The sequence below is a fragment of the Sorghum bicolor genome, chromosome 5 (assembly GCF_000003195.3).
Source record: "Sorghum bicolor cultivar BTx623 chromosome 5, Sorghum_bicolor_NCBIv3, whole genome shotgun sequence".
Taxonomy (NCBI): domain Eukaryota; kingdom Viridiplantae; phylum Streptophyta; class Magnoliopsida; order Poales; family Poaceae; genus Sorghum; species Sorghum bicolor.
Genome location: NC_012874.2, coordinates 11,470,771 through 11,495,834, shown reverse-complemented (window position 1 = coordinate 11,495,834; position 25,064 = coordinate 11,470,771). Strand labels below are relative to the sequence as shown.

The following is a 25,064-nucleotide window of genomic DNA, read 5'->3' as shown; positions in this document are numbered from 1 at the left end:
TATGACGTTGGCGCCGTCGGCGGACGAACGGTCTGATTGGCGAACGGCAGGGAGACGGTGATCAGCGAATTCAAGTTTTTAGATTTGTACGCCAAATAAACAACTGATCTTGTACAGGAACTTAGGAGGCTTTCTTGTATACAATTTCATAAAGCTGTGGGATGGTGTAAGATTGCCGCCGATAAATAATGTAAGCACATGCAGTCTCCAACTATATTTGCGTCAATGAACGATTAAATATTGACAAAATATTATCTGTCATTCACGGCTATCAAGATCACTAAGGACGAAGTTCTTGGCTGAAATTTTGGTGAGTCGTGCAAACGAGTGCTACAACAACATCCCTAAAGATATCCAATATTTGATTAAAAAGTTAGAGAAAATGTAAAGATATCTTTATGTACTGATGATTCATAAAATATATATAGACTTAAAAACAATCACCCAAAATTAAAACTCTAAAAAAAATTACTATAGCATTCTAAAAAAATCGTGGCGTTAGCACAGGCATTATACTAGTATATATAGTAAAGAACATCTTATAATTTAAAATAAAGAGAGTAGTATTTTGCAAAAGATAATGTTGCATAGCTAGGTTTCGACAGCTATGATACATTCAAATGTACGAGGACCTAGTTGGACAGTGCCAATAAAAAACCGGCCTTTGCTAAGTGGGCAACTTGTTTTTTCAGGTGGATGCTTCTTATTTTAGCTGTTGACCTAAGAACGAGGAAATAGAATCTACCACATTTTATTTGCCTTATATGTCTCAGAAGGTCAACACCAAGGAAATAAACTCATGTACTTAATAAAAGTCAGGCCTTGTTTAGTTCACCCCAAAAACCAAAAAGTTTTCAAGATTCTCTGTCACATCGAATCTTTCGGCACATGCATTAAGCATTAAATATAGATGAAAATAAAAACTAATTGCACAGACTGTGTAAATCGTGAGACAAATCTTTTGATCCTAGTTAGTCCATGATTAGACAATATTTACCACAAACAAACAAAAGTGCTACAGTAGCGAAATCCAAAATGTTTTCGCATCTAAATAGGCCCTCAATCTGCATGGCAAGATGATCAGATGCTTATTGCCAAGATGTTCCATTTGTGTCCTGAATTCCCAAGACTCCAATATAAAATGCGCAATCAACTCCTGCTTCACCATTAGAATACTCAGATGCCTCTTTTTCAAGTTGTCTTTCCAAAATAAAGTAATAGATCAGAATGATTAGTCAAATATTAAACAGTGGGTGATGCAACTCTTCTCTGGCCAACCTTCCACACGCTTATATGGTATTGCTTCCCTTCTCTGCAATAATAGGAATCTTATCAGAGCTAGATTTCAGGGGCACACGTGCGACCTACCCCACCAAATTTTCTATTCACCGACCTTAAGCTGTTGTACGTCCACTAGATTTCACGTTGGGAGAAGAAAAATGCAAATAAGTATATGTATGTACTCTTCTAGATTGCTTTAGAACACTTGTAAATTTTTTTGCGTTGGAACAGACAAATTAGTGCAAATATAATTTGGCTGTCCAGGTATCAATGAATCATCTTTTAATGACCAGAGGATATTAATATGGAGTATGTGGCTACAATGATAGAATAGTTCATGCGGGGGAATCTTAGCCCTCCAAGTTGCAAAAATGCATCTTCTCATAATTGTACAACACGTTCCAAATTGATTGCTGAACGTTGTTATATTTGTCCACGCCAACTGGTGAAATGAACTTAGATGTGTTTGATTGTTGGGACTAAAGTTTAATAGGTGTCACATCGGATGTTATATGGGGTGGTTTATGGTGTATTCAGATATTAATAAAAAAACAAATTACAGATTCCGTCAGTACTCCACGAGATAAATTTATTAAGTCTAATTAATCTATCATTAGCACATGTGTTGTTGTAGCAATTAATGTCTAATCATAGACTAATTAGGTCTAGAAAAAACATCTTGTAAATTACTCTCTAACTATATTTTTTTAGTTTCGTAAATAGTCTATATTTAATATTTTATGCATGTGTCCAAACATCCGATATGATAGAGACTAAATTTTAACCGGAGTAACCAATCAGGGCCTTATAACGATTCTTCTCAAAACTAGAGTGGAAATGAAGAAAAATGCCTTGAGAATTGAAAAACAATATATGTTGTATTTATATATAGTTTCTCTTTCATTATATCAGATCTTCGTCATAGATGAAACAAAGCAACTTTTCAACTAAGGCTTTGTTTAGTTCACCCAAAAACCAAAAACTTTTCAAGATTCTGTCATATCGAATCTTGCCACATATGCATAAAGTATTAAATATAGACAAAAATAAAAAACTAATTGCACAGTTTATCTGTAAATAACGAGATAAATCTTTTGAGCCTAGTTAGTCCATGATTAGACAATGTTTGTCAAATAAAAATAAAAATGTTACAGTATCGAAATCTAAAAAATTTTCGGAACTAAAAAGGCCTAAATTCAAGCGGAAGTGTACAACGATTTGGCTGGCCTTAGTGATCAGTTGTGTATATGGGTATGTTCTTTTTGTTGGCTCAGGTGACCAGATATTCAGAGTACCAGAATAAGCAAGGGCACATAATGCACGTATGCAACTCAAGCAAAATTTGCTGGAAAAGAGCACATTTCATGCATCTTTACACATTAAGGCCTTGATTAGTTTCCTCCAAAACCCAAAAAACTTTTTAAGATTCTCTGTCACATCAAATCTTACGGCACATGCATGAAGCATTAAATATAGACAAAAATAAAAACTATTTACACAGTTTACCTATAAATCACGAGACGAATCTGCCTAGTTTGTCCATGTTTGGACAATAATTATCAAATACAAACGAAAGTGCTACAGTACAAAAAAAAACGCCCACCCAACTAAACAAGGCCTAAGTAAAAACTGCATGATTCAGTGTTTAGTAGGCAACGGAGCAGTAAATTTATGTCACAATCTGGTTACAGTACTCTACGATGAACAAAAGGCTGACTATTTTGTGTGTTTGTTCTTGCTCTCCTGGGGAACAACAAGCGTACCTCTGAAACTTCAGGATGTGTTTCAAAATTTTGTATCTCTAGTATCAGAACTGGACTAAGCTGGACAAATTTTATCTCACAACTAAAAATATCAGAACTGTATCGACATCACTTGCTGTTCTGATTGATAACCATGCTTATTTGAGTAATTTCTGATAACATCCTATGTTACAGGTTCCTTTGCCTCTACATCTGGCTGTGATTCTGATATTGGGATCCTGTGAAAGCAAGCAAGGAACTCCTTATTCCCTTCTGCACCCTTTATAGGAGATTCGATCCAACCCTTATTGCAGAATCCAAATTCTTCCACGCCTGAAATTATTCTATCCAGTACCTGGAGTGAATGGATCAAAATAGGGTGATTCCCAGGTCACAATTCAATGAGAAAACAAATATTTCAAGTAAAAGCAGACAATACAGCTCACATCACAAATATCGCACCCTTGATCAGGATAATCGAAGATCCTGATCAATTATTTTTATTTTATGTACACAACAAATTATCATTCATTTTCCAGTAAATATTTGTAGTCAGAATACAAAATATTGAGAAATAACATTTATTTTACAAAGAGCTTAATGGCATTACTATAGGAACAAGGTTGAAAGCAAAGCAGAACTGCTACCTCTTTATGAACCAGAGGATCTCGAACAATCCCTCCACCTCCTACCTGAGCAAGATCAAACAAGATTTATTTGATTAGGCTATCTCTATTAATGTACATATAACAAGTAGCCCGAACTCCAGCTGGGAAGAACCACTCTCTCCCTTCAATCTTACCTGTGATCTACGTGCTTCAAATTGAGGCTTGATAAGTGTTATCAATATAGAATCCGGCTTCATTACTTTGATAACAGCAGGCATGACCTAGATTTCACAGATAACATAAGTCCATGCTAATGTAATATAAGGCATGACCTAAATACAAATGAAATAAACACATATTCACATGGGACAAATCAATTCATTTTCCCGATGCATGATTTCTAGTCTATTCCAGTTTCAGTGAAGCTGATCTATGCTAATAACCTCTGAAAGTTTGTTAGAAAAAGTGAATATGATATGTTTTTTGTTAGAAAAAGTTAAACGTATAGATAATCTTCTGACGACTAAATATGGATAATAATAAAGTGGATATTAAATTATACCAAGAGAATGGAGATAAATGATAGGTCCAGTGTCACCAAATCAACCGGTTCTGGCAGTTGAGATAGATATCTTAAATTTGTGCGTTCGATCACTGAAACACGTTCATGTGTGCGAATTTTTTCAGCCACCTGAAATGGAGGACACATTGAGGTTTGAGTCATATTACTGCAGATGCGTAGCAACTAGCTGCAGCTGACAGATAAAGTGGTAGGACTTCGATAACATCAAAGAAGTAAAGAAACCTGTCCATAGCCAACATCTACACCATAAACATGTGATGCTCCATGCTGAAGTAAGCAGTCAGTAAAGCCACCTGTAGATAATCCTGAATCAAGGGCTATCTTTCCCTCACAATCAATATCAAATCCTTTGATAGCTGCCTCAAGCTTATGTCCTGCTCTGCATTTTATTTTATTTTAAAAAAAGAGAGATGACGATTGTCAGCTTCAGAAAGGAGTAACTTTGTATATTGTAAATCACCAAAAACTTCAAGCTAATTAATTAGAGCATCACCTACATACATATTTTGGGATTTCAGCCTTGATTTCGATGACAGACTTGTCAGATACTTGTGTTCCAGCTTTATTCACAACTCTTCCATCCACAATGACTTTACCTACAGACACATAAAGGTTCAATAAACAAAAATCTAAATGATACCAGAAATTTCCTACCATAGTAGGGATGTCATGCGGTTTTTTTTCGAACAACCAATTAACAGAACAAATCTAAGCAATCTATACACTACCAATAGAGACATGTTTGAAGGTGACTTTTATAAAAAATAAGGATTTTAAACAAACTTAAAATAATTTGCTCAGGTACTAAGGAGCAAGCAGAACAAAAAACATTGGAAGAACACAGGGAATGCTGGGCTACTTGTTTGTATATTGACCACTTCCAGAAGCACAAGGATCAAAATGCACAGAATCATCAAAAGAATGAACTAACCTTGAAGAATCCATGACTGGATGTATGTTCTACTGTATTGTTGAAACCTTTCTAAGCACACTTCATCCAATCGCCTTTTTCTATGTTAGAAGTAAATGAAATTGAGAAATAATATTACTCAAATAACATAATCTCAACAAAAGAAAGGCATACTGTAGGCGTTTAGCACTTTTTTTATTCGCCTCTTCTAATTGCAACTGTCTTTTTCTCCAAAAGAGGAACAACTACTTTTGACTAAGTAGATACTAGTAAGGTTAGATCAAACAAAAAGTTAACAATTAAACAAAACAAAGGTAACAATAACTATCTAGGACCACACATTCTCATATATTATGAGCCTAAATAAACACCGTTGAGTTTATCACCAGTAACTGTCACCACAATGGCAAGCTTATTCAACTTTTCAAATGCACTGCCAGCACAATTCTACTATGTGACACAAGCCACACAATGCCATCACAATTACAATGGTGTACGGAGTATGTGCTATGTGACAATAGAATTTGATAAATTCTGTTCTACGGATTATGGTCCAAATGACCGGCATACAAATCCACATCTTATCTAAAACACCAGTCACTACATACACTTCCATTTTACCGGATACATTGATTTGAGAATAGCCATACAGTACAGCGCTCAATTACATGCATGTGCGCAAATCAGGAAGAGAGCAAGTATATGTATCAGAATTTTTCAGCACACTTACTTCTTGGGAAGCTGAATCTTTTGAGCTCTGACAGCCGCAAATGCACGGGAAGGAGGACAGCAGCTTGGCCGAACCCCAACCAGCCTAACTATGAAACCAGGGACGGACCCAGTAAAGGGCATGGTGGTACACTGGCAAACCCAATAAGTTTAGCAAAAAAAGATTCGAAGTTAGTAGGCATGTAAACACTTGTAGTTTGAACAGATCCGGATATAAATAGCTTAAGTTAGGGTTCGGTTTTCGCACAGCAGGAACTGAAGAGAGGATGCGCATACCTGGTGGTGCGTGCTCGTCGCCGGCCAAGGACGCGACGAAGGGCTGGGAAGCGACCGACGAAGGGCTGGGCAGGGCGTCGGCGGACGCCGAGTTGCCGCACGAGAGAGACAGCGCGCGCTCAAGCTGGGTGCGCGGCAGAACAAAAGGCTGAGAAGTGGCGACTGCATCCTGTTCCTGTTCCGGCAGGGCAGGGTGGAGCTTTTCCAATTTTACCATTTTCATAAACCTTTTTACAAATAGGTCAAATCTTGAAGTGCAGATGTAGAAGTATACTTGTCGTATTTAAGATTTTGTTCAAAAATAAACGGCATCAGATTGACGTGTTACGAAACTTTTAGGGCAACTCCCGAAACTATATGTAGTTTCTATACATATTAATTTTTATAGACACTATATAGAAAAACTATGGTCTCAATCGATAGTTTCTATAGAATTTTTTTTATCCAATCACATTTATTCTCTCCCTATTCTCAACCAATTATATCACTTCATATCTTGGATTTTGTGTAGACATGGTTTCTAACTTTGACCCAGTTTTATGATTTTTGCTCTCTCTCTTCAATAACTCTCTTGCCACATCAACAAAATGTTTAGGTGGCTGTCTATAGAAACCACGATAGTTTCTGCACTGAGAGTGCTCTTAGAGCAACTGCCTCCAACAAATTGGCAAAACTACTTGTCAATTTTGTGAGCTTGGCCAAATTCTCCCTTCACTTGGCAAATATGTCAAGTCCTCCGTCGCTTGGCAACACAAGTATTCCAATTTGTCAACTAGTTTTGCCAACTTGTTGGAGTCTTAGTTTTGTGATTTTGGCAAAAATCTTAGGATGCCAAGTTCTTTTGCCAAGCCCAAATAGTAAACTATTGGAGAAGATTTTTTTTTACTTGGCATTTGATTTTGAGACTTGGCAAAACTATAGCAAATGAGTTTTAGCAAACTGTTGGAGTTGCTCAAGATGTCCGGGCGCATTGTTGTGTGGATTGCGGATATATACCACGTATTTTTTTCTTATAATTGAAACTAATAATTGTATTTTTTTTACAAGTCAATAATAATTGTATTTAGTGGAACTTGATATAGATAGCTATATTAATAAGTTCAAAATTAATTAGGATTATGTGGCATTTAGTGAGAGAGGACGTAAATGGATGGTATGTTGAGAAAGACTTTTATTTTCGGACAGCAACATCAAAAAGAGATGGTGTGTAATAATTTTCTCCGATCTTTTCTTTATTTTATTTATCGTGGTTAAATCTAGCCACGATGAAAGACTAGAGAGAATAAGTTTCAGATTAATCTTCCTCATTCTTTGATGATAGAAAGAACAATAAAAACATCCAGAAAAAAAATTCTCAATTCCGCCTACATGAATATTGGCCATTGTTCATTGGCTATCTATTTTTAGGCATTTTGTCAAGTGTTTGCCTATAAAATCATCCATCTACAAAATGTCATACAACTTTGATTTTAAGATCCGAAGCAATTTATAGCTTGTGCATAATTTAGATGATTTTTTTCATGAATATTTGTATAATCCAAAGTGCCTGTAACATATTCATATACCAAACTATTATCTAATATAATTCTTCTTTCGTAAAGAAAAAACATCGAAACGGTCAGCCTCCGGCAAACGGTTAAGGAACACAATCTTATTTTACAATGATTCAATTCTTTTCAGCTTTTTTAACATGAGTTTTTGCTTTTCAGTCTTGCACCCAAAACTGCAAAAGGGGGCCAAAAATGAAACTACAAAATGGCCGCAATTGTACTATTCGAAAACCAGTGTCTGCTGGCTTTGGAAGTACACACAGCACATGCAGAAATGTATATGGGTTCCCATAAATTAGAAAGCAACCTCCGAGGACAGACTTCTAAAAGGCAAGTCTCTCACCATATGTATCAACATGGCAAACAGCAACCCATTAGTCTCATCTCCCTATCTGTGGGGGTTCGAATTCATTGTTCATGGTTCAGACTCGGATACTCTAGGCGTCAATGCTTGCGGCTTCCCTCTGCCCATGCTGAATCCACGCGTACCATCCGGCATGCGGGGACCTGGAGGCTGTTTGTTAGCCGCTGTGAGGGGCTGTGACTGAGCTGCTTCCTCCTGCTGCTGCTCAATCTTGACTGGGTGGCCAGATGGTTGCTCAATCTTGACTGAGTGGCCAGATGGTGGGGTTCCCACTGGATGGGTACTACTCCTGTTACTGTGGTGGCTACTGTTCTGGTAATGCTGATGGTGGTTCTGGTGGTGTTGATTGTTGTTCTGTTGATGGTAACCACGCCCGCGGCCCCTGCCACCACGACCACGTCCCCTGCCACGTCCTCGTCCCATATCTCCAGTGCTATCCTCAGTCTGTAAGAAATCAAAATGATATCAGGTTTGTCACAAAGAAACGTGCTTTCAGGTATAACAACCGGACATTCAATAAATCAATCATTGAACCTTCTAATGAAAACCACAAACAATAAATCCTTGTACAATAATATATCGCTGATTCTGAACGAACTAACAAAACAATGGTAGAGAGTAGCAGGGATAAGAAGTGGTGGCAACCAGCCAGCATAAACAGATGTGATATGTTCCACATGCATAAAACCGGTAAGCTGGAAAAGGCAAAGTAAAGTGCCAAGGTCAATTTTTTTCTGCATCTGGTGGCTTTTCAAACCTTGAAACCAAGAATAAACATTCTTTTGAAAAATATTCTGACAAAAGCACAGCATAGCTGTTTCATTTTTTTCTTTTCCACTATTAAAATAAATGAGACCAGAAAGTAAAAGGAAGTCATACCATGTGTTCTCCAGGAACATCTGACATTTGAGGTGTTCCTTCTAAATGTTTATCATTTGGTTGATCAGAAGTGGAGACATTCTCGTCCTCACCATACCCATCAGATTCATGTCCACCCTTTTTCCCTTTACCTCCCTTTGTCTGAATTGCAAAAGGCAGTCAGCAAATAAATTAGGAAAATTGTTTTGCAATACACAAACAAGTTAGGGAAAACATTTACTGTAGACATGACTGTCATGCAATAAACAAAAAAGCTCAGAACAGCACAGTTTTAAAGACGCTAAACTTCAAATGTTTTGATTATAATAGTTCACAAATGTTTGGTGAGGCATCAGGAGTCAGGATTCGACCAATGTACAGAGCAGCCTCTTAGCCTATCCAGTGCACTTCCTCTGATATCAGTTATCAGTATAGTACAAGGTCACCTTACATGTGAATTGCTGCAATTCCCATGTATTTGGGTCTGCCCCTCTCTCTTTGCAAGCTGACAAAGGAACAGGTGCGACCAATCGATCTGATTGCTCATCAGCTCCGAGGTTGGAAAGCTGAATTTCTAACAAAGGTGGCCGCACACAGATTTTAGTGCAAGTTGTTCTCACCTCAGCACTGATTTATCTTGATATGGTGGTAGACCTCCCACCTTGGGCAATCAAAGAAATAGATAAGATCAGGCGAAGGCACGAAGCTTTCTTTGGAAAAGGAGGAGGGTCTGCCTGGCGTTGCACAACACATGTTGCGCCCGCCCCCACCCCATGCCCGCAAACTTGGCGGTCTTGGCAAGTTGGCATCTCAGCTCTTCAGAACCTCAGTTGGGCCCTCCGAATGAGGTGTCTCTCGCTGAAAAAAAAAAAACAAGCCAAGTAGTCCATGGGTGGAATACTGGAATTCCCTATCCATGTGCATCACTGTGTGAGGGCTTTCTTCTCTATGGTGGTCATCTCTGAAGTCGGTGATAGAGCATGTACTCTGTTTTGGAAGGATAGGTGACTTCATGGACAATGTATTGCTGATCTTGCTCCACATTTCAACGCTCTCATTCCTAAGAGGAGAACCGTCCTGGAAGATCTCACAGACCAGACTTGGATCTCGGATGTGCAAGGTGTGCTTTCAGTGAGTGCCATTGTTGAATTCCTTGAATTATGAGACATCCTGTCTAGTGTGGACCTACAACCTGGTGTTGATGATTCTCATATTTGGAAACTCAACACAAGTGGACAGTACACGGCAAAGTCAGCTTATGAAGGATTTTTCCAGGGAGCAGTGAGGTTGGAATCTTGCGAGAGGATCTGGAAGATGCGGCACCAGGCTAATGCTACTTCTTCACCTGGCTTGTTGCACTTAAGATGTGCTGGACTGTGGATAGTCTGGGAAGGCATATGGTCTTCATCATCCCTCTCATTGCCTCCATTGCGACAAGGATGCAGAAATGATAAATTACCTTATGGTGCACTGTGGTTTTGCATGAGATATTTGGTTTGGCCTGCTGCAGACAGTCAGTATGCAAAGCCTCTCACCTCAGCTGGGTGCCTGGGTGAGACATTTTTTGAAGGATGGTGTGATAGAGCCAGCAAGGCTATTGCTGGTTTGGCAAGAGAAGGCCTGAACTCTATGTCATTTTAGGAGCAGGAATCACTGTGTGTTCAACAGAGTTTCTCCAAATCTAAATAGCACATTATCTCTTGCCTCCGATAAACTGAGACTGGGGGGATTTGTAGGTGCAGAGGTATTTCTTAGCTGACTGGTCTGCTGCCCAGATGAGTGAATTACAGGTCAGAGGTCGATGTTGTGTTTTTCCAGGTGATTTTGTAATCTTAGAAACCAAGGTGCGAGTGTGTGGGGTTGTATGGGGTTCTTTGCCCCCTTTGGTCTTCTCAATATAGGCCTTGTTTGTAATGTGCAGCTCTCATGCGTGTTCTAGAGAAAAAGTTTCACAAATGTTTGCCAACAGATTAGAATTCAAATAAAAATGGGATTCCTTTCTTCTTTGTCGCAGTTAAAAGTTCAAAATGCGATAGATTGTGATTAAACAAGGTGGAATCAAACCAGTCATGCTGGTAAGGCTAAAACATGCCCATGTTAAGACTAATAAGCTCAATTTTGAGGTGCATGTCCTGACATACTTAAGCACTTAACGCAAGATAGGTGGGTGGATGTCTATGGACAGTTGAACGGTAGTCAGTAGCAGACCTATATGCCCCAGGCTGCAGCCCAGGTCCTAGACCCCCCCCCTCCCCCCCCCCCCCCCCCCCCACACACACACACCCAAAAAAAATTACTGCACACCTACATAAAAATGTAAGGAAACAAGATTATCAAAAGCTTTCGCATAATTTAGCAGGGTTTCAGCCCTGGCCCAAGCCAATCTGTGGCTCCACGACTTACAACAAGTTAGTACTCTTTTACCAAAACAATGGTTTCATAAGTGATAATTGGTTTAATAATTTTCTGTACTATAATCAGTAGCAAAATTTAAAAATAAAATGAACAGACATGATCAGACACAAAAGAAAATGACAGACAACTCCTCAATTTCTTCACACTAAAATATAATTAAAGTTCTTACCTGAACTTTTCAGTTGACCCCAGTAACTTGGTAAGGGGATAATAAGAAATTGAAACAACGAATATGTTCTTCATGGTTTTATGCATCTTCCTAAAGTGCATGTATGTAGAGAGGTAGAAAAACACTTCATACCTCTAGGGTTAGTTGACCTTGCATATATATAGCTGGAACTGGCTTGCAGTACAAGATAGGTATAAGACAAGTCATGTACAACATCTATCTCTACTACTAGTGCATAGAGTTCCACACACTGTTTATTGGGAGAAGTCTATTTTTGGCTATCCAACTATCATCCAAGTTTGGTTTTGCCAATTAAACTGGAAAACCAGGAATCTATGACCATCCAACTATTGATACCGTTCATATTTTGACCATTCCGCTGTTTTATGGGTGGTTTTGGTGATGTGGACGATAAGTGCCAGCCAGGCCCTCATGTCACAGCATTTATCTCCTTTTCCGCCCTTTGGTCAAAAGTACATCTTTGTTTCTGGTTGTGTTTCCATCCGACGTGGTTTGAAAAATTTAAACTTCAAAATGTGACAACTTCAAACAGAACTTTGGGATCATAAACGATTTCCAATAACTTAAGTAATATGATTCGTTTGTAATATGACATTTTGAGGTAATATGGCAAGTTCCTGCTATCTTGAAGTAAGCAGTTGAACAATGAACACCAATACAACACTAAGCCATCCCGCCATTCCATATTCCCATGTGCAATTAATGAAGTTCAATGGAAGGTTACCATGCAAGTGCTTAACAATCGAACTCTGAGCCCGCTTCTCCAGTTCCTCTCATCATTAAGTTCCACAATCTGTAATCCATGAAATAATATAAGGTAATGCATTTACAAAACAAATCTGATATCGAAAAATTATATAAAAACGCATACCGCTCTAGCAGCATCTTCAATACTATCATACTCAACAAAAGCATGAAGCTGCCATCAAAGAAAAATTATTATTATATTCTCAAGACATAACCGTTATGTGACAAGAATATGATGAAAAGGAAGGCATATAATCTATCTATTGCATAAAATATAATGATTCATTTGAACCAAGTTTCATATCTTATTATTTGATATGTTTAGCGATTTGAAGCAGTGTTCCTATTTATTCAGCAATAGCCTTTTACTTAAATATGGTGTCGATGTATGAAATTATGTTAGAAACTTCCAGATTTTGTTTTCATTTTTGGGTTTGTTTGGTAAACTGGTTCTTCATTCCTCTTAACATATGACAGGCATCTCTTGAAGCCCGTTCAAGAAAAAAATAAAACTGTCAGAATATAAAGACTGATGAACCAACAACCCACAAACTAATATTTCCTTTATGTTCTCAGTGCAACGTGTCAAATGTCAGGATGGGGGCTTGGTTTATGAAGCGATAAAGAAAAGATGGTATTAGGTGCTACCGTGCTAGCATTACTGGGGAGTGAGGAAGATGTGACCAGCGGCCATGAAGGTGGTGCAGCAGGGCAGAGAGGCGGCTCAAGAGCCTTGTAGTGACGGCTAACATCAGAAGTGGGCTTGACCCTTAACATCTTGCTTGATTAATCATGATTCATATCTCTATTCATATAAACATGGGATCTTATAAACTATATGATTTTTTCTAACTAACAAAAGGTAAAACTTCCTATAAATACAATGACTCATGACAGCCTGAAGGCCAGTGGCAGTTGCCCTAGGGTTGTCACCGCCCTCCTGGGATGCAGATACAGTTATGAGCATTAGACCCGCAAATCCATTATATGATGTCTCCAATGCAAGTATTGAGTTGCATGCACCAACCAGTTCAACCCAAAAGCTTAAGCTGATGGGGAGAGGTGGGCAATTCACTTATATTCCAACACTCCCCCTCACGTGCAGGCTCCCTCAGGCCTCAGACGTGGAATAGGAGCGAGCAGCAATTATTTATTTAATTGTGCTATCCAGGATTCAAACTCGAGACCTCTAGCTTTGATATCATATTGAGTTGCATGCACCAACCAATTCAACTCAAAAGTTTAAGCTGATGGGGAGAGGTGGGCAATTCACTTATATTCCAACAGCAAGGACAAGATGTTGAGGAGCAAGTAGGCTTTCTAAAATTGCATTAACCAATATGCCTGAATAGACAGTTAGACGTGTTACTACTTGAACAATGTTCTATTCTTTTTTGCTTCCCTAGGGTGCAGGGTTCAGGGAAGATTCAACAGACCCTACCAAAAGCAGTACAAAACAGTTTTCATATTGCAGTTTGATATTTAAGTATCAAAATCAGGAATAACGATTGCTTTTGTCAAGGGCGTAGCGATCTAGGATAGGCGGCCCTCGATTACGGAGTTCGTAGTCTCCTGCCGTGTCTTCCAGTAGTGGAGGTTATGCCCCTCACGGCTGCCTGGGCTAGAGAACGAGGGAGAAGGAGATAATTGTTCTTGCTTAATTCAACCAATGCTGATTACAAGAATAAATAGTCCAAGCTGCTAACCTCATGGAGGAAATCACTCCTAAATAAAAGGAATAAATCTAATTTGTTTCCTAATCTTAGCCACTAGTCGGTTGGGCCTCCCTCGCCTGCGTCTGGGTGCGCGCCACAGCCTCCTGGCCTCTGGTCGCGGCTCGCTCGGCCGCCCTGCGTACGTCGCGGGCGTGCCTTCTTCTGGTATAGGGAATGCCGCACATGACATCCCTCCCCGCCTCGACAACCAGCTCGTCCTCGAGCTGGAAGGACGGGTACTTGGCAGAGAACGCTTCAAGGTCTTCCCATGTCGCCGATGCTGCTGGTTTTTTTTTGACTAGTTATGCTGCTGGTTTGCCTTTCCAGCGAATAAGAACCTGCTGAATGCCATGGGCCAGCCGGGTGCACTGTTTCCGGCTCAGGGATTGCCTTTCCGGCTCAGGGATGATGGCCCCATGTTGTATCGCCGATAGCGGCGGCGGAGCTGCCGGAGGGTTGCCGACCCACTTCTTGAGAAGACCGACGTGGAAGACATCATGTAGTTTGGCGCGGGGAGGCAACTCGAGGCGGACAGCCACCTCATTGACGAGCTCGATGATGCGGTAAGGCCCGAAGAAACAGGGCTGCAGCTTTCCCTTCGCGGCAACGGACATGGACATCATGGGTCGTTGACGTAGGCGAAGCAGAACCCAATCCCCCACAGCATAGGAGACATGGCGATGAGCTTTATCGTAGTGGTGCTTCTGTACCGCCTGAGCTTGTTCCAGGCGAAAGCGGACGTCGTCGAGGAACGCCTCGCGCTCAGCCATTGTTGTGGCGACGGCAGCCACCCTAGTGTCACCAGCCCCATAGGACCGGATGGTTGGGGGATCACGTCCATAGACCACTCGGAAGGGCGTCTCGCGCAGGGAAGACTAATAGGCGGTGTTGTATGTAAACTCCGCCCATGGCAGCCACCGGAGCCAATCCCGCGGACAATCGCCGGTGAAGCAGCGCAAGTACATGGCGATGATGCGGTTGGCTGCCTCGGTTTGGCCATCCGATTGCGGGTGAAACGCAATGGTCATATGTAGCTTGGTGCGCATGAGACACATCAATTCCTTCCAAAACGTGGACGTGAACACAGGATCGCGATCGGAGACCATGGATTGGGGCATCCCATGGAGGCGCACGATGTCAGTGAAGAACACCTGTGCCACAGTCTCAGCAAAGTACGGGTGAGCCAAAGGAATAAAATGACAATACTTGCTAAAGCGATCCACCACTGTCACTATGACGGACTTCCCCTTCACGCGTGGTAGAGCCTCGATAAACTCGAGGTCGATGTCCGTCCACACCCCAGTCGGAACGAGCAGTGGTAGGAGGAGGCCGGCCGGGTGCAGATGCTCCGTTTGAAGCGTTGGCAGACTGCGCAGGAGCGGACGTAATCCTGGACGACGCAGCGCATGTTGGGGAAGTGGAAGTCACAACGAAGGCGGTGAAGGGTGCATTGGACGCCCTCATGACTGTCGCCGTGTACCGCGGCCAGAATCTCCTGTAGAAGAGGCGAGGCAGGCGAGACGTAGAGCCTGTTGTCGAAGGTGACCAGCCGTCGACCAAGGCCCAGGGCGCGGAGCGGGTGCCCGCCGTGAGATCTTCCCAGATGGCGACGAGGGCGGGGTCGGTGGCGTGTGCTTGGCGCAGCCGCGCGATGTAGTTGAAACGCAGGCGCAAGTACCAAGCTGTCGACGGTGTCGCGCCAGGAGAGTGCATCGGCGACGACGTTCTGGGCTCTCGGTTTGTACTCGACGACAAAGTCAAAGCCAAGGAGCTTCCCAACCCAATGGTGCCGCGGAATCGTTGCGAGTCGCTGGTCGAGGAGGAACTTCAGGCTATAGTGGTCCGTCCTGACGGTGAAGCGCCAGCCCCAGAGGTATGGCCGCCAGTGCCTGGTGGCGTGGACGAGGCCGATCAATTCCCGCTCGTAAGCGGCGAGGGACCGATGTCGAGGTACGACGAAGCGGCTGAAGTAGGCGATGGGGTGCTTGTCCTGCAGCAACACCGCGCCGAAGCCATGCATCGAGGCGTCACACTCCACCACGAAGGGCTTGGTGAAGTCGAGCAGCGCCAAGACTAGAGCCGAGGTGACGACGGTCTTGAGGGCGTGGAACGCTGCCGTGGCGTCCGCAGTCCAGGTGAAACCCTCCTTCAGTAGGGCCGTCAGCAGGGCGACGATGGTGCCGTGGTCGTGCACAAACTTGCGGTAGTAGCCCGCCAAGCCCAAGAATCCCCGGACCGCCCGGGCAGAACGCGGCTACGGCCAGTCCCGGACCGCCTGGACCTTGGCGGGATCCATGGAGACACCGGTGTCGGAAATAACATGGCCGAGGTAGGCGATGGAGGACTCCCCGAAGGCACACTTCGAGCGCTTGACGAACAAGTGGTGCTGCTGCAGCACGCTGAGGACGGCTCGAAGATGGCGAAGGTGGTCAGCCCACGACGAGCTCTAGATTAATGTCATCGAAAAATACAAGCACAAACCGGCGAAGGAAGTGGCGCAAGATGTCGTTCATGAGCGCTTGAAATGTTGTCGGGGCGTTGCAAAGCCCAAACGGCATCACCAAGAACTCATATAGGCCGTCGTGGGTGCGGAACGCCGTCTTCTCAATATCGGTCGGGCGCATGCAGACTTGGTGGTAGCCTGAGCGTAAGTCCAGCTTGGTGAAGAATTTGGCGCCGTGGAGTTCATCGAGCAGTTCGTCGACCACTAGAATGGGAAACGCGTCCTTAACGGTGAAGGCGTTCAAGGCACGGTAGTCGACGTAGAAGCGCTAGGAGTTGTCGGCCTTCTTGACGAGGACGGGCGAAGAGAACGCCGAGGAACTCCGGCGGATCAACCCCTGGGTGAGCATCGTGGCGCACTGGCGTTCCAACTCGTCCTTGTGTGTCGCGGGGTAGCGGTACGGACGCACGGCGACGGGCTAGGCGCTGGGCTAGAGCGCGATGGAGGCCACCCCTGAGGCTCGGCGAAGACGGAGTCAAAGGAGTGCAGCAGCTCGTCGAGGAGGGATGCGGAGGCCGTGGTGGAGCAGATGGCCGCCGTCGCGACGCCCTGGACGCACGGCCAGCAGATCGTGCGGCCCTACTGAGTGAAGGACATGGTACAGCGCTTGAAGTCCCACGTCACCGGACCCAGCGTGCCAAGCCACTGCACGCCCAGAACAACATCGTACCCTGCCAGCACCATGACGAACAGGTCGGTGCTGAAGACGTCGCCCTAGACGGAGAACGGGGCACGGCGCAGAACGCCCGGGCAGGCGACTTGCTCACCGGTAGCCACCGTCGCCGTCATGCGTGGCTGGGCGGAGATGGGCAGCCCGGTGCGGCGCGCGGCAGTCTTCGAGATGAAGCTGTGTGAGGAGCCTGAGTCCAGGAGCGCAGAGAAGACGGCGCTGCCGATGGTGACGCCGATCTGGAGGGTGTCGGTGAAGCGTACCCCCGCGAGAGCGGAGAGGGAGAAACATGGTGACGCCTCGGTGGTGGGCGTCCCTGCTACAGCCCGTATGTTGAACACGGGCACCTCCTGCGCACCTGAATCAGCCGCGCAGCGGCGCTGTCGCCCTCGACGTCATCAATTTCCACACCGTCGAGGAAGAAGAGGCGTCGACAAAACCTGTTGTGGCCCCAGGTGAACTTTTTGTTGCAATTGAAGCATAAACCTTGGCAGCGTCGTTTGGCCATCTCGTCCGGGGTGAGACGCCGCGGGTTGCCCTCGCCACGGCCCTGTTGGGTGGCCACTGGAGGGGCAGGGAGCGCCAGGAGGGGCGCAGGCGCCGGCAGGACGGCCCGAGGCGCAGGGGGTGGAAGGGGGCCGCGAGGGGGCAGTCGCGGTGGTTGCTGCACCGGCCGGTCGCTCTCCATCAGTTCCACTTGGCGCGCCAAACTCGGCGGCCGCGAGCGTCTCCGGGTTGTGGATGCGGACGGCGTGGCTGAGGGGTGGCAGGAGTCCGGCGGTTAAGAGTTGGACCCGCTGGGCCTCGTCAAGGCGCCCCGCGCGAGGCAAGAGAGCCTAGAAACGATTTGCGTACTCTTCCACGGTCCTGGTGCGCCGGCATTCGGCGAGCTCGAACAGCGGGGCTGAGCGGAGGGGTGGCCCAAACCACAGGTTCAGGAGCTCCTTGAATCACCCCCACGTTGGCGCGCCCGAGGCCTCCAGCAGTTGGGTGTACCAGAGTTGCGCGACGTCGTTCAGGTGGTAGGACGCCATCCCCACGCGCTCCTCGGCCATGGTACGATGGTGACGAAAGTAGGATTCGAACTTGTTGAGGAAGAGCAGTGGGTCGGTAAGCGGGGAAAGTCCCACTTCTTGGGTTGTGGGGGGAGGTCCAGGTCGCGCGTTGCTTCCGAACGGCAATCGTCGCTGTCCGCCGACGAGACCGGCCTCTCCTTCAAGGCCGCCAGGTCGACCTTGACGGCTGTCATCTCCGTGGTGACTGTTTTCAAGGATTCCAGGAGATCGGCAAGGGTGGGTTCGCTCATGGCTGACGGCTAGGGTGCGGGCGCGGTGGTTGGCAGCGGTGGGTTAGAGTTTTGGGCGGAGCGGCTGGAAGAGGATCGGCGTGACTGAGATACCAAGTTGTCAAGGGCGTAGCGATCTAGGATAGGCGGCCCTCGACTACGGAGTTCGTAGTCTCCTACCGTGTCTTAGAGTAGCGGAGGTTATGTCCCTCACGGTTGCCTGGGCTTGAGAACGAGGGAGAAGGAGATAATTGTTCTTGCTTAATTCAACCAATGCTGATTACAAGAATAAATAGTCCAAGCTGCTAACCGCATGGAGGAAATCACTCCTAAATAAAAGGAATAAATCTAATTTGTTTCCTAATCTTAGCCACTAGTCGGTTGGGCCTCCCTCGCCTGCGTCTGGGTGCGCGCCACGGCCTCCTGGCCTTTGGTCGCGGCTCGCTCGGCCGCCCTGCGTACGTCGCGGGCGCGCCTTCTTCTGGTATAGGGAATGCCGCACATGACAGCTTTGTTGGCAAAAAGCATATCTATTTCCAATTCAATGGACCCTATGAGACATTTATTTACAGTAACTACTAGAGTTCATTTCCCGATAACATGATATTAAAGTACGAACAGAGAAGGTAATTACTTTGTTGGCAAAAAGCATATCTAGCTTTGCAGATCTGTTAGTAGCTGGACCAGTGCCGTTTGGGGTCTGAGGATAGCAAGTTCTAATTGTCTTCACACTGGCAAATGACAAAACAAAATAAATTAGAAATACAGTATATGGTTCTTTCCATTTTCATGAGTAAATAGAAAGTGGTCCACTTGATATAGACCTACATTAACGTTTACCTGCCAACAGCTGAAAAGAGCCTCATTAGATTCTGGTAACAATGATCATCTGGGAGATTTTCTGCAACAACAATTCGGGCCTGCAAAACAGAACAGGTATTCCTTATCTGACAGTCTAGCGAAGGTTTTTTTATAGCTAGAGAATAATTCAATATTAATGGGGGCAGTGCCATTCAATGTACAAAGGGTTGCTAGTCACCTGGAGTTCTTCTAAATCTGATTCTGTAAATGGTTGCTCACGTTTTACTCTTGCTCCATCATCACTGACCACCTGTATATATGCCCAAAATAATTAAAAAATACTGTTGCAGAGATAAGCAACATGGATTTCCAGAGGACATAACCAACAGTGAGGGTATGATGCCTCTAATCTTATGCCTATGATCTATGAAGTATTGAATGTAAGTAAGAAACTTCAGAACACAATAGTGTATGTCAGGGTCAAGTGTAACTACCCAATTGGATTATCACGGAACTTACAAGCTTTGAAGAAGTCCGAAGAGCAGAAGCAAGCATGGAGTTACTTTGCACTAAAGCCTTAATTTTCTTAAAGCCAGCAACAACTGACATTGGCACTACATTGAGTGAGAAAGCACATTAGTTTTCCCACTAAAAAAGCATTTATCCACTTCAATAATAAAAGTTAGATTTCTTCACATTAAGCACAAACAGCTTCCACAAAAGAAGCGGTTGAATAAAAAATAGCATACTGATAAGGAGACTGAGGGCACCATTCTAATAAAAATTGTAACCATTTTTCTTTTATTAATTTCGATAAAAGAGAATGCATAATAGATTGCACTTCAAAAAAGGGAAGTACTAGTAAAAATTAATTGATTCCAAGTTCACGGTAAGAAAAAACAACCAAAAACCATTTGCTCCATGAAGCAAATCTTGAGTACACTGAATGGATCTTATCCTGATAAGATGCATCCAACCAAAAGTGCATCTATCAGAAAATTAGTCCAGTAGGATAATGTCACAAATTAAACAGGATATAATCAATGTAAGTAATTGAACAATACCCTTCATATATGCAAATAAACCTCCATGACAATGTCAATATCACCTTTCAAAGCCTAATATGATTCTGACCATCACCTTAAAATAGAAATTCTTTAAAAATGACTTGGTTTCTAATGATGGAAAGAAGCTATAAGTTTTAAACAATGATATTTTTTTCAAAAAGAAAAACCATAAATTCAACAACTGGTATCAATGTAATAACTTCATATGTGCACATCAAAATAAACTAGCTTCAGAAGCAAGCACGCGACTCACCATATCCTTCAGGATCCTTTGAAATAAACCTCATCAAATGTTCAGTGGTGGCCAGGTTTATATCACTGAAATAATACTCCACCTACATGGTCAGATTTTAAGAAATCAGAAAAAACAGGAAAAATAAGATGTAATTTTACAACACAAAATAAGATGCAACAATTTGTCATTGTCTGGATTTTCTAGGCCACTACCATTCACAAGACTACGAAATTTAATTTAATATAGCAAATTAAAATTCAACACTGGCTGAACCAAAACATAAAATGAAGCACCATCAGATTAGAACTACAGAGCACCAATGGCAGTTGATATTTGATAACGAACAGAAGAATAGATCTTCATCTTCATTTTAATTTTAGTTACCCAATGTTCACTAAGGAACCATCTTATCAACATGAATACGTGATTAAGGCCAAAAAAACTCCCAGTACAATTTTACTGCATTTCGTAAAAACAATTTTGCACTAAAGTAAGCATGTCAACAACTTTTCTCCAACTTTAAACGGCCGACGACTGCTATAATGATTTTGCAGTACAATTGGTACATCCCATGAACAATTTCTTACTAGAAATGCTAACAAAAAGGATGAAATAACACAAAACTGTGAAGTATAATATACACAAAACCATGAAGTACAATATAACACAAAATCATGGAACCAAATATGACATTATGATTTGGTTCAAACAAAGTAATTAAATAATCAGAGCTCTAGGGCCTGAAAAATTATAATTTAATGAAACAAACAAACTAATAACTAAAAGAAATGGAATTCGAAGTTAGCAAACTTGAATACAAATTAAAATATTGAATAGGGGTTGCTCAACCAAATAGAGCAAATCATTGCCACCAAAAATTTCCCATAATAATGTATTAAATAAGCCTAGAGTAGTTCAACATCACAAACAATCCACCCTCCTATAGTCCTATATAAGTTCACAATTTGAAAATTTCAATTCAATTATAGCACATTAACACTATATACGCACATTTCGATGGGAGCAGATACTAGAACTACAGATCATACTCTAAACATGGACGTCAAGTTCTTTCGCCTTCAACATGCATTCAAATGAATAAAAATGCCTACCCTCTGGATGTCATGGGCCACCAGACCATGGGTTGGCTTAGCCCAACAAACCAAAAAAGGCACTGCTGCGGGAAGTGGTGCACGCACCCTTTCCCTTATTTCATCAACTTGACCCCATCGGCAAGATACCTTTTGATATAGTTGGTTTTTTTACTTTTTTTAAGGAAAGTTGAGACTGTTCGCTATTAAAGCTAGGAAAGTAGAGACTATTAGGAAAGGGTGGACCCAATCTATAAGGATTCAATTTATTAATTCTTTGGGAGTCAAGTTAGGTTTCTATATTGAGAAGCCATGTACTACCCCCACCTTTTTTTTGGAAACTCCATGTACCCATTTTGGATCAAACAAGAAAAGAGATTCAACCTCCTCTACTTATCTATTCCAAGTGACACCACCATTCCACCCCTAGCTTCCCTATGCATGCCATTGCCACCACCATCACCACCAGTGATAGCTTCCATCTCCTGCCAAAGGGCTCTAGTCCAGATGGCTAGCAAATCCTTGCAGCACCTCCCAGGTCCTGAGTTCGACTCCCCGTGGGAGCAAATTTCAGGCTGGGTTAAAAAAATCCCCTCGCCTGCCACCACTCAAAGCATACGTCGTGTGTTCAAACCATCCCCAGGGTAACGATGCGCTGTGTAAGGGTGGGGCAGGGGTTCGGGGATTTTCTCGGTCGGGGAACTGAGAATTTCTTCTTAGACCAAAACCATGGGGGTGGTCTTTCCCCCCACCGGCCAAGGTTTTTTTCCCTTTTTTTTGATAACTTCCAGCTCCTTGCCTGTTAACTTCTTTCAGCTACAATCTATGTTCTTCCTTCCCACCAATAAAGCCCCTGATACTGGATCATTGAACAACCAATCCATTACCGAAGATTAGGGAGTCAAAGCCCACTTTTTCTTCACTGCCATTACCCAACAGAAGGGTCCGTCAAGTCTAACTGCTTAACCCATCAAAATCAAATCAATCCTCAGGTATAAATTTGAGAAGTTAAATTTCTTGCAGCATTAATACAACGGTAGTGGTGCAGTCCCTCTCAACCATGGTTCTTAAGGTGGTAAGGCGAGCCGTGGTGACCTACTCCCTCACAATGATAAGGCGAGGTGAGGCGACACCTTACAATCCTAAGAAATAGGAAAATAGCAGCAGAGGAGGAAAGGAAAAGGAAAAAATAAAAACCAGAAAAGGGCAAATTAAAAGAGAAGTGGATGGCCCATCCCACTAGGCAGCCCACGAGGGCCCTCCCTTAAATACCCCTTCTCATGTAAATAGGTCACGAAGACACGGGCGCACGCTCCCATGCATACACACACTGCCTGCGCCCGGCTCTCTGCTTCTCTCTCACACAGGTACGGCGCCGCCGCATATCCCTCCCGCACACTACTCTCACTCGTGCGGTGCCCTCTGCTCCTCTCCCCCCCCCTTTTGCTGCTGCTCGTTACTCCTCAATGAGCTGCTTCCTCAGATAGTTCTCTATGGTGGCCCCCTTCTAGATCCATCGCTGCTGCCGAAGATGACCCAGGTGGCGCTGGTTTTGGTGCGTATGAGAGAGGAGGCGGCTGCATGGCCTTTCGTTTTCCTCTGTTCTGACTACAGTCCCGTTGGATCTCTCACACTTTTAGTTAGGCACATCGGGGACATATTGTTCCCTGCGAGTGCCTCACGGCCTACGCGATGCCTTAAAAACACTGTCTCAACTAAACAATATAAATCTTGATACAACTAAGAGATGACAGCCCAATCATCACAAAATTTGTCATTTCATTCAATACGACCGTCAAGTGATAGTTTGGCACCTGCTTCCTTGACCAGTGGAACTTTACATATTAAATGATCCTAGATTGTTTATAGTATGAAGTCACCAATTGGAGTCCATCACACATCTACCTCCCAACAGCATGCAATGGGTTAGGGCTTAAATGAGTTATTGAAGTAGATCGCGTAAAAAGAAATAGATCCTGAAACCACGATGCATCCTTGTTACCTGATTTCTTAAACATGATTTATCAACATCCAAACACAGGAAAGGTAGGAAATCAATTCATTAGCTTAAACTAAAAATGAACCAAAAATCCCCTACCATCATTACTTAAAGAGACAAGGAAATTACCATGAAACATTATCCATCCTGACAGATACTACAAGTACACAAATAGCAAAGTACCAAAATTTTGACAAGTTCAAATTGCTAGCAGCTCCATTCAGGGGCCGAGCTAGGCAATGGAATCACCGGAGTCAGTACCACTAATCATCACTTAAATATACTTAGTAAACAGTGATTTTGTATAGGATACTAGGATTTGCCAGATTTATACCGGTCAGCTGATCCCAGTAAGTTCATGTAGCTCTGCCCCTTGCTCCATTTCACCACAACTAAATAGCATGTGCACTACGCAGCTCCTAGCCTCCTACACTACCATTGGCACATCAAAAGCAGGCAGTTCAATCTGAACAATGCTTGCCTTTCTGTTCAATGCAAACACATCTAAAGTGGCCAAAGTAGCAAACAGATTTTTCATGGCATGTGTCCAAGCATATCTGTGAGACTAAAAGATGTACTCCACATTAAGCAAATTTCATTCCTCGTGAGACTACTGGGAAGCACATCGGATGACGCATACAGCTTGTGAGACTATAAAAATGTCGCAAATTGAGCAAATTCTATTCCTGATCTAGTGATCCAATTGCACCTATCGTATCAGGGATCACCAGTTACGACGGAGAGGAGCATCCACATCCACCCACCTGCTTCCTGATCTTGGGCACGGGGTCGTCGAAGCTCCCGTCCCTCGGCGGCTGCTCAGCCTCGGGCTCCTGCTCGGCGGGGGGAGGACCGAACCTGGCACCCCCACCGGCGGCAACAGCCGCATAGTACTCGAACGGGGGCGGCGGAGGCGGGGGTGCCGCGACGAAGAACGCCGCGGGAGGAGGCGGCGGCGCGAACAGACGCACCACCGTCTGCGGCGGAGGGGGCGGGGGCACCGCGGCAGCAGCGCGCGGCACGAACTCCGGCGCCTGCGCGTTGAGGCGGCTAGCGGAGCCGCTCCGCGGGAGACCCCCCGGACGCTCGTCCGTCGCCGAAGGCGGCGGGTCCGCAGCCTCCTGCAGCGACATCACGGCAGGGGCTAGGGTTTCGGTGCCACCACCACCCGGAGCAGCAGCAACAGTAGCAGAGCGGAAGTAGGTGCAGTAGCAGCGAGTGGTAGTGGAGCGCCGCAAGCTAGCTAGGCTGTTAGGGTAGGGTAAAGGCGCGGCGAAGGGGAGGTTTTCTCGAAGCTCGCGGGCGCCGGCGAGGTCGGGTATTTATACGCGCAGAGTCTCTGCTTCACCGCGGGGATCGGTCTCGGTCGGCGCCGCGGCCACGCTCCGCCTCCTCCCCGATCGGAGCGGGAGGTGGACAGACGGTCTGAAGGCTGCGTGGACCCG

General features: G+C 44.2%; 2 protein-coding genes across 2 annotated transcripts; both read right to left on the bottom strand.

Moving 5' to 3' along the window:
* Window positions 2,905-6,330, bottom strand: LOC8076904 (hemolysin A). Its single transcript, XM_021460837.1, has 9 exons — window positions 6,130-6,330; window positions 5,855-5,985; window positions 5,146-5,225; window positions 4,708-4,810; window positions 4,437-4,593; window positions 4,194-4,322; window positions 3,826-3,912; window positions 3,671-3,715; window positions 2,905-3,378 (listed from the first exon to the last, which is right to left on the bottom strand). Exons 1-9 carry the CDS (start codon window positions 6,295-6,297, stop codon window positions 3,208-3,210), a joined length of 1,071 nt encoding a protein of 356 aa, XP_021316512.1. The 5' UTR covers window positions 6,298-6,330; the 3' UTR covers window positions 2,905-3,207.
* On the bottom strand, window positions 7,742-25,064 carry LOC8076903 (la-related protein 6B). The gene is made up of 10 exons (XM_002449213.2): window positions 24,384-25,064; window positions 20,548-20,629; window positions 19,747-19,841; window positions 19,466-19,537; window positions 19,267-19,346; window positions 19,061-19,157; window positions 12,378-12,425; window positions 12,231-12,299; window positions 8,923-9,063; window positions 7,742-8,487 (listed from the first exon to the last, which is right to left on the bottom strand). The coding sequence occupies exons 1-10, from the start codon at window positions 24,750-24,752 to the stop codon at window positions 8,095-8,097; spliced, it is 1,446 nt and encodes a 481-aa protein (XP_002449258.1). The 5' UTR covers window positions 24,753-25,064; the 3' UTR covers window positions 7,742-8,094.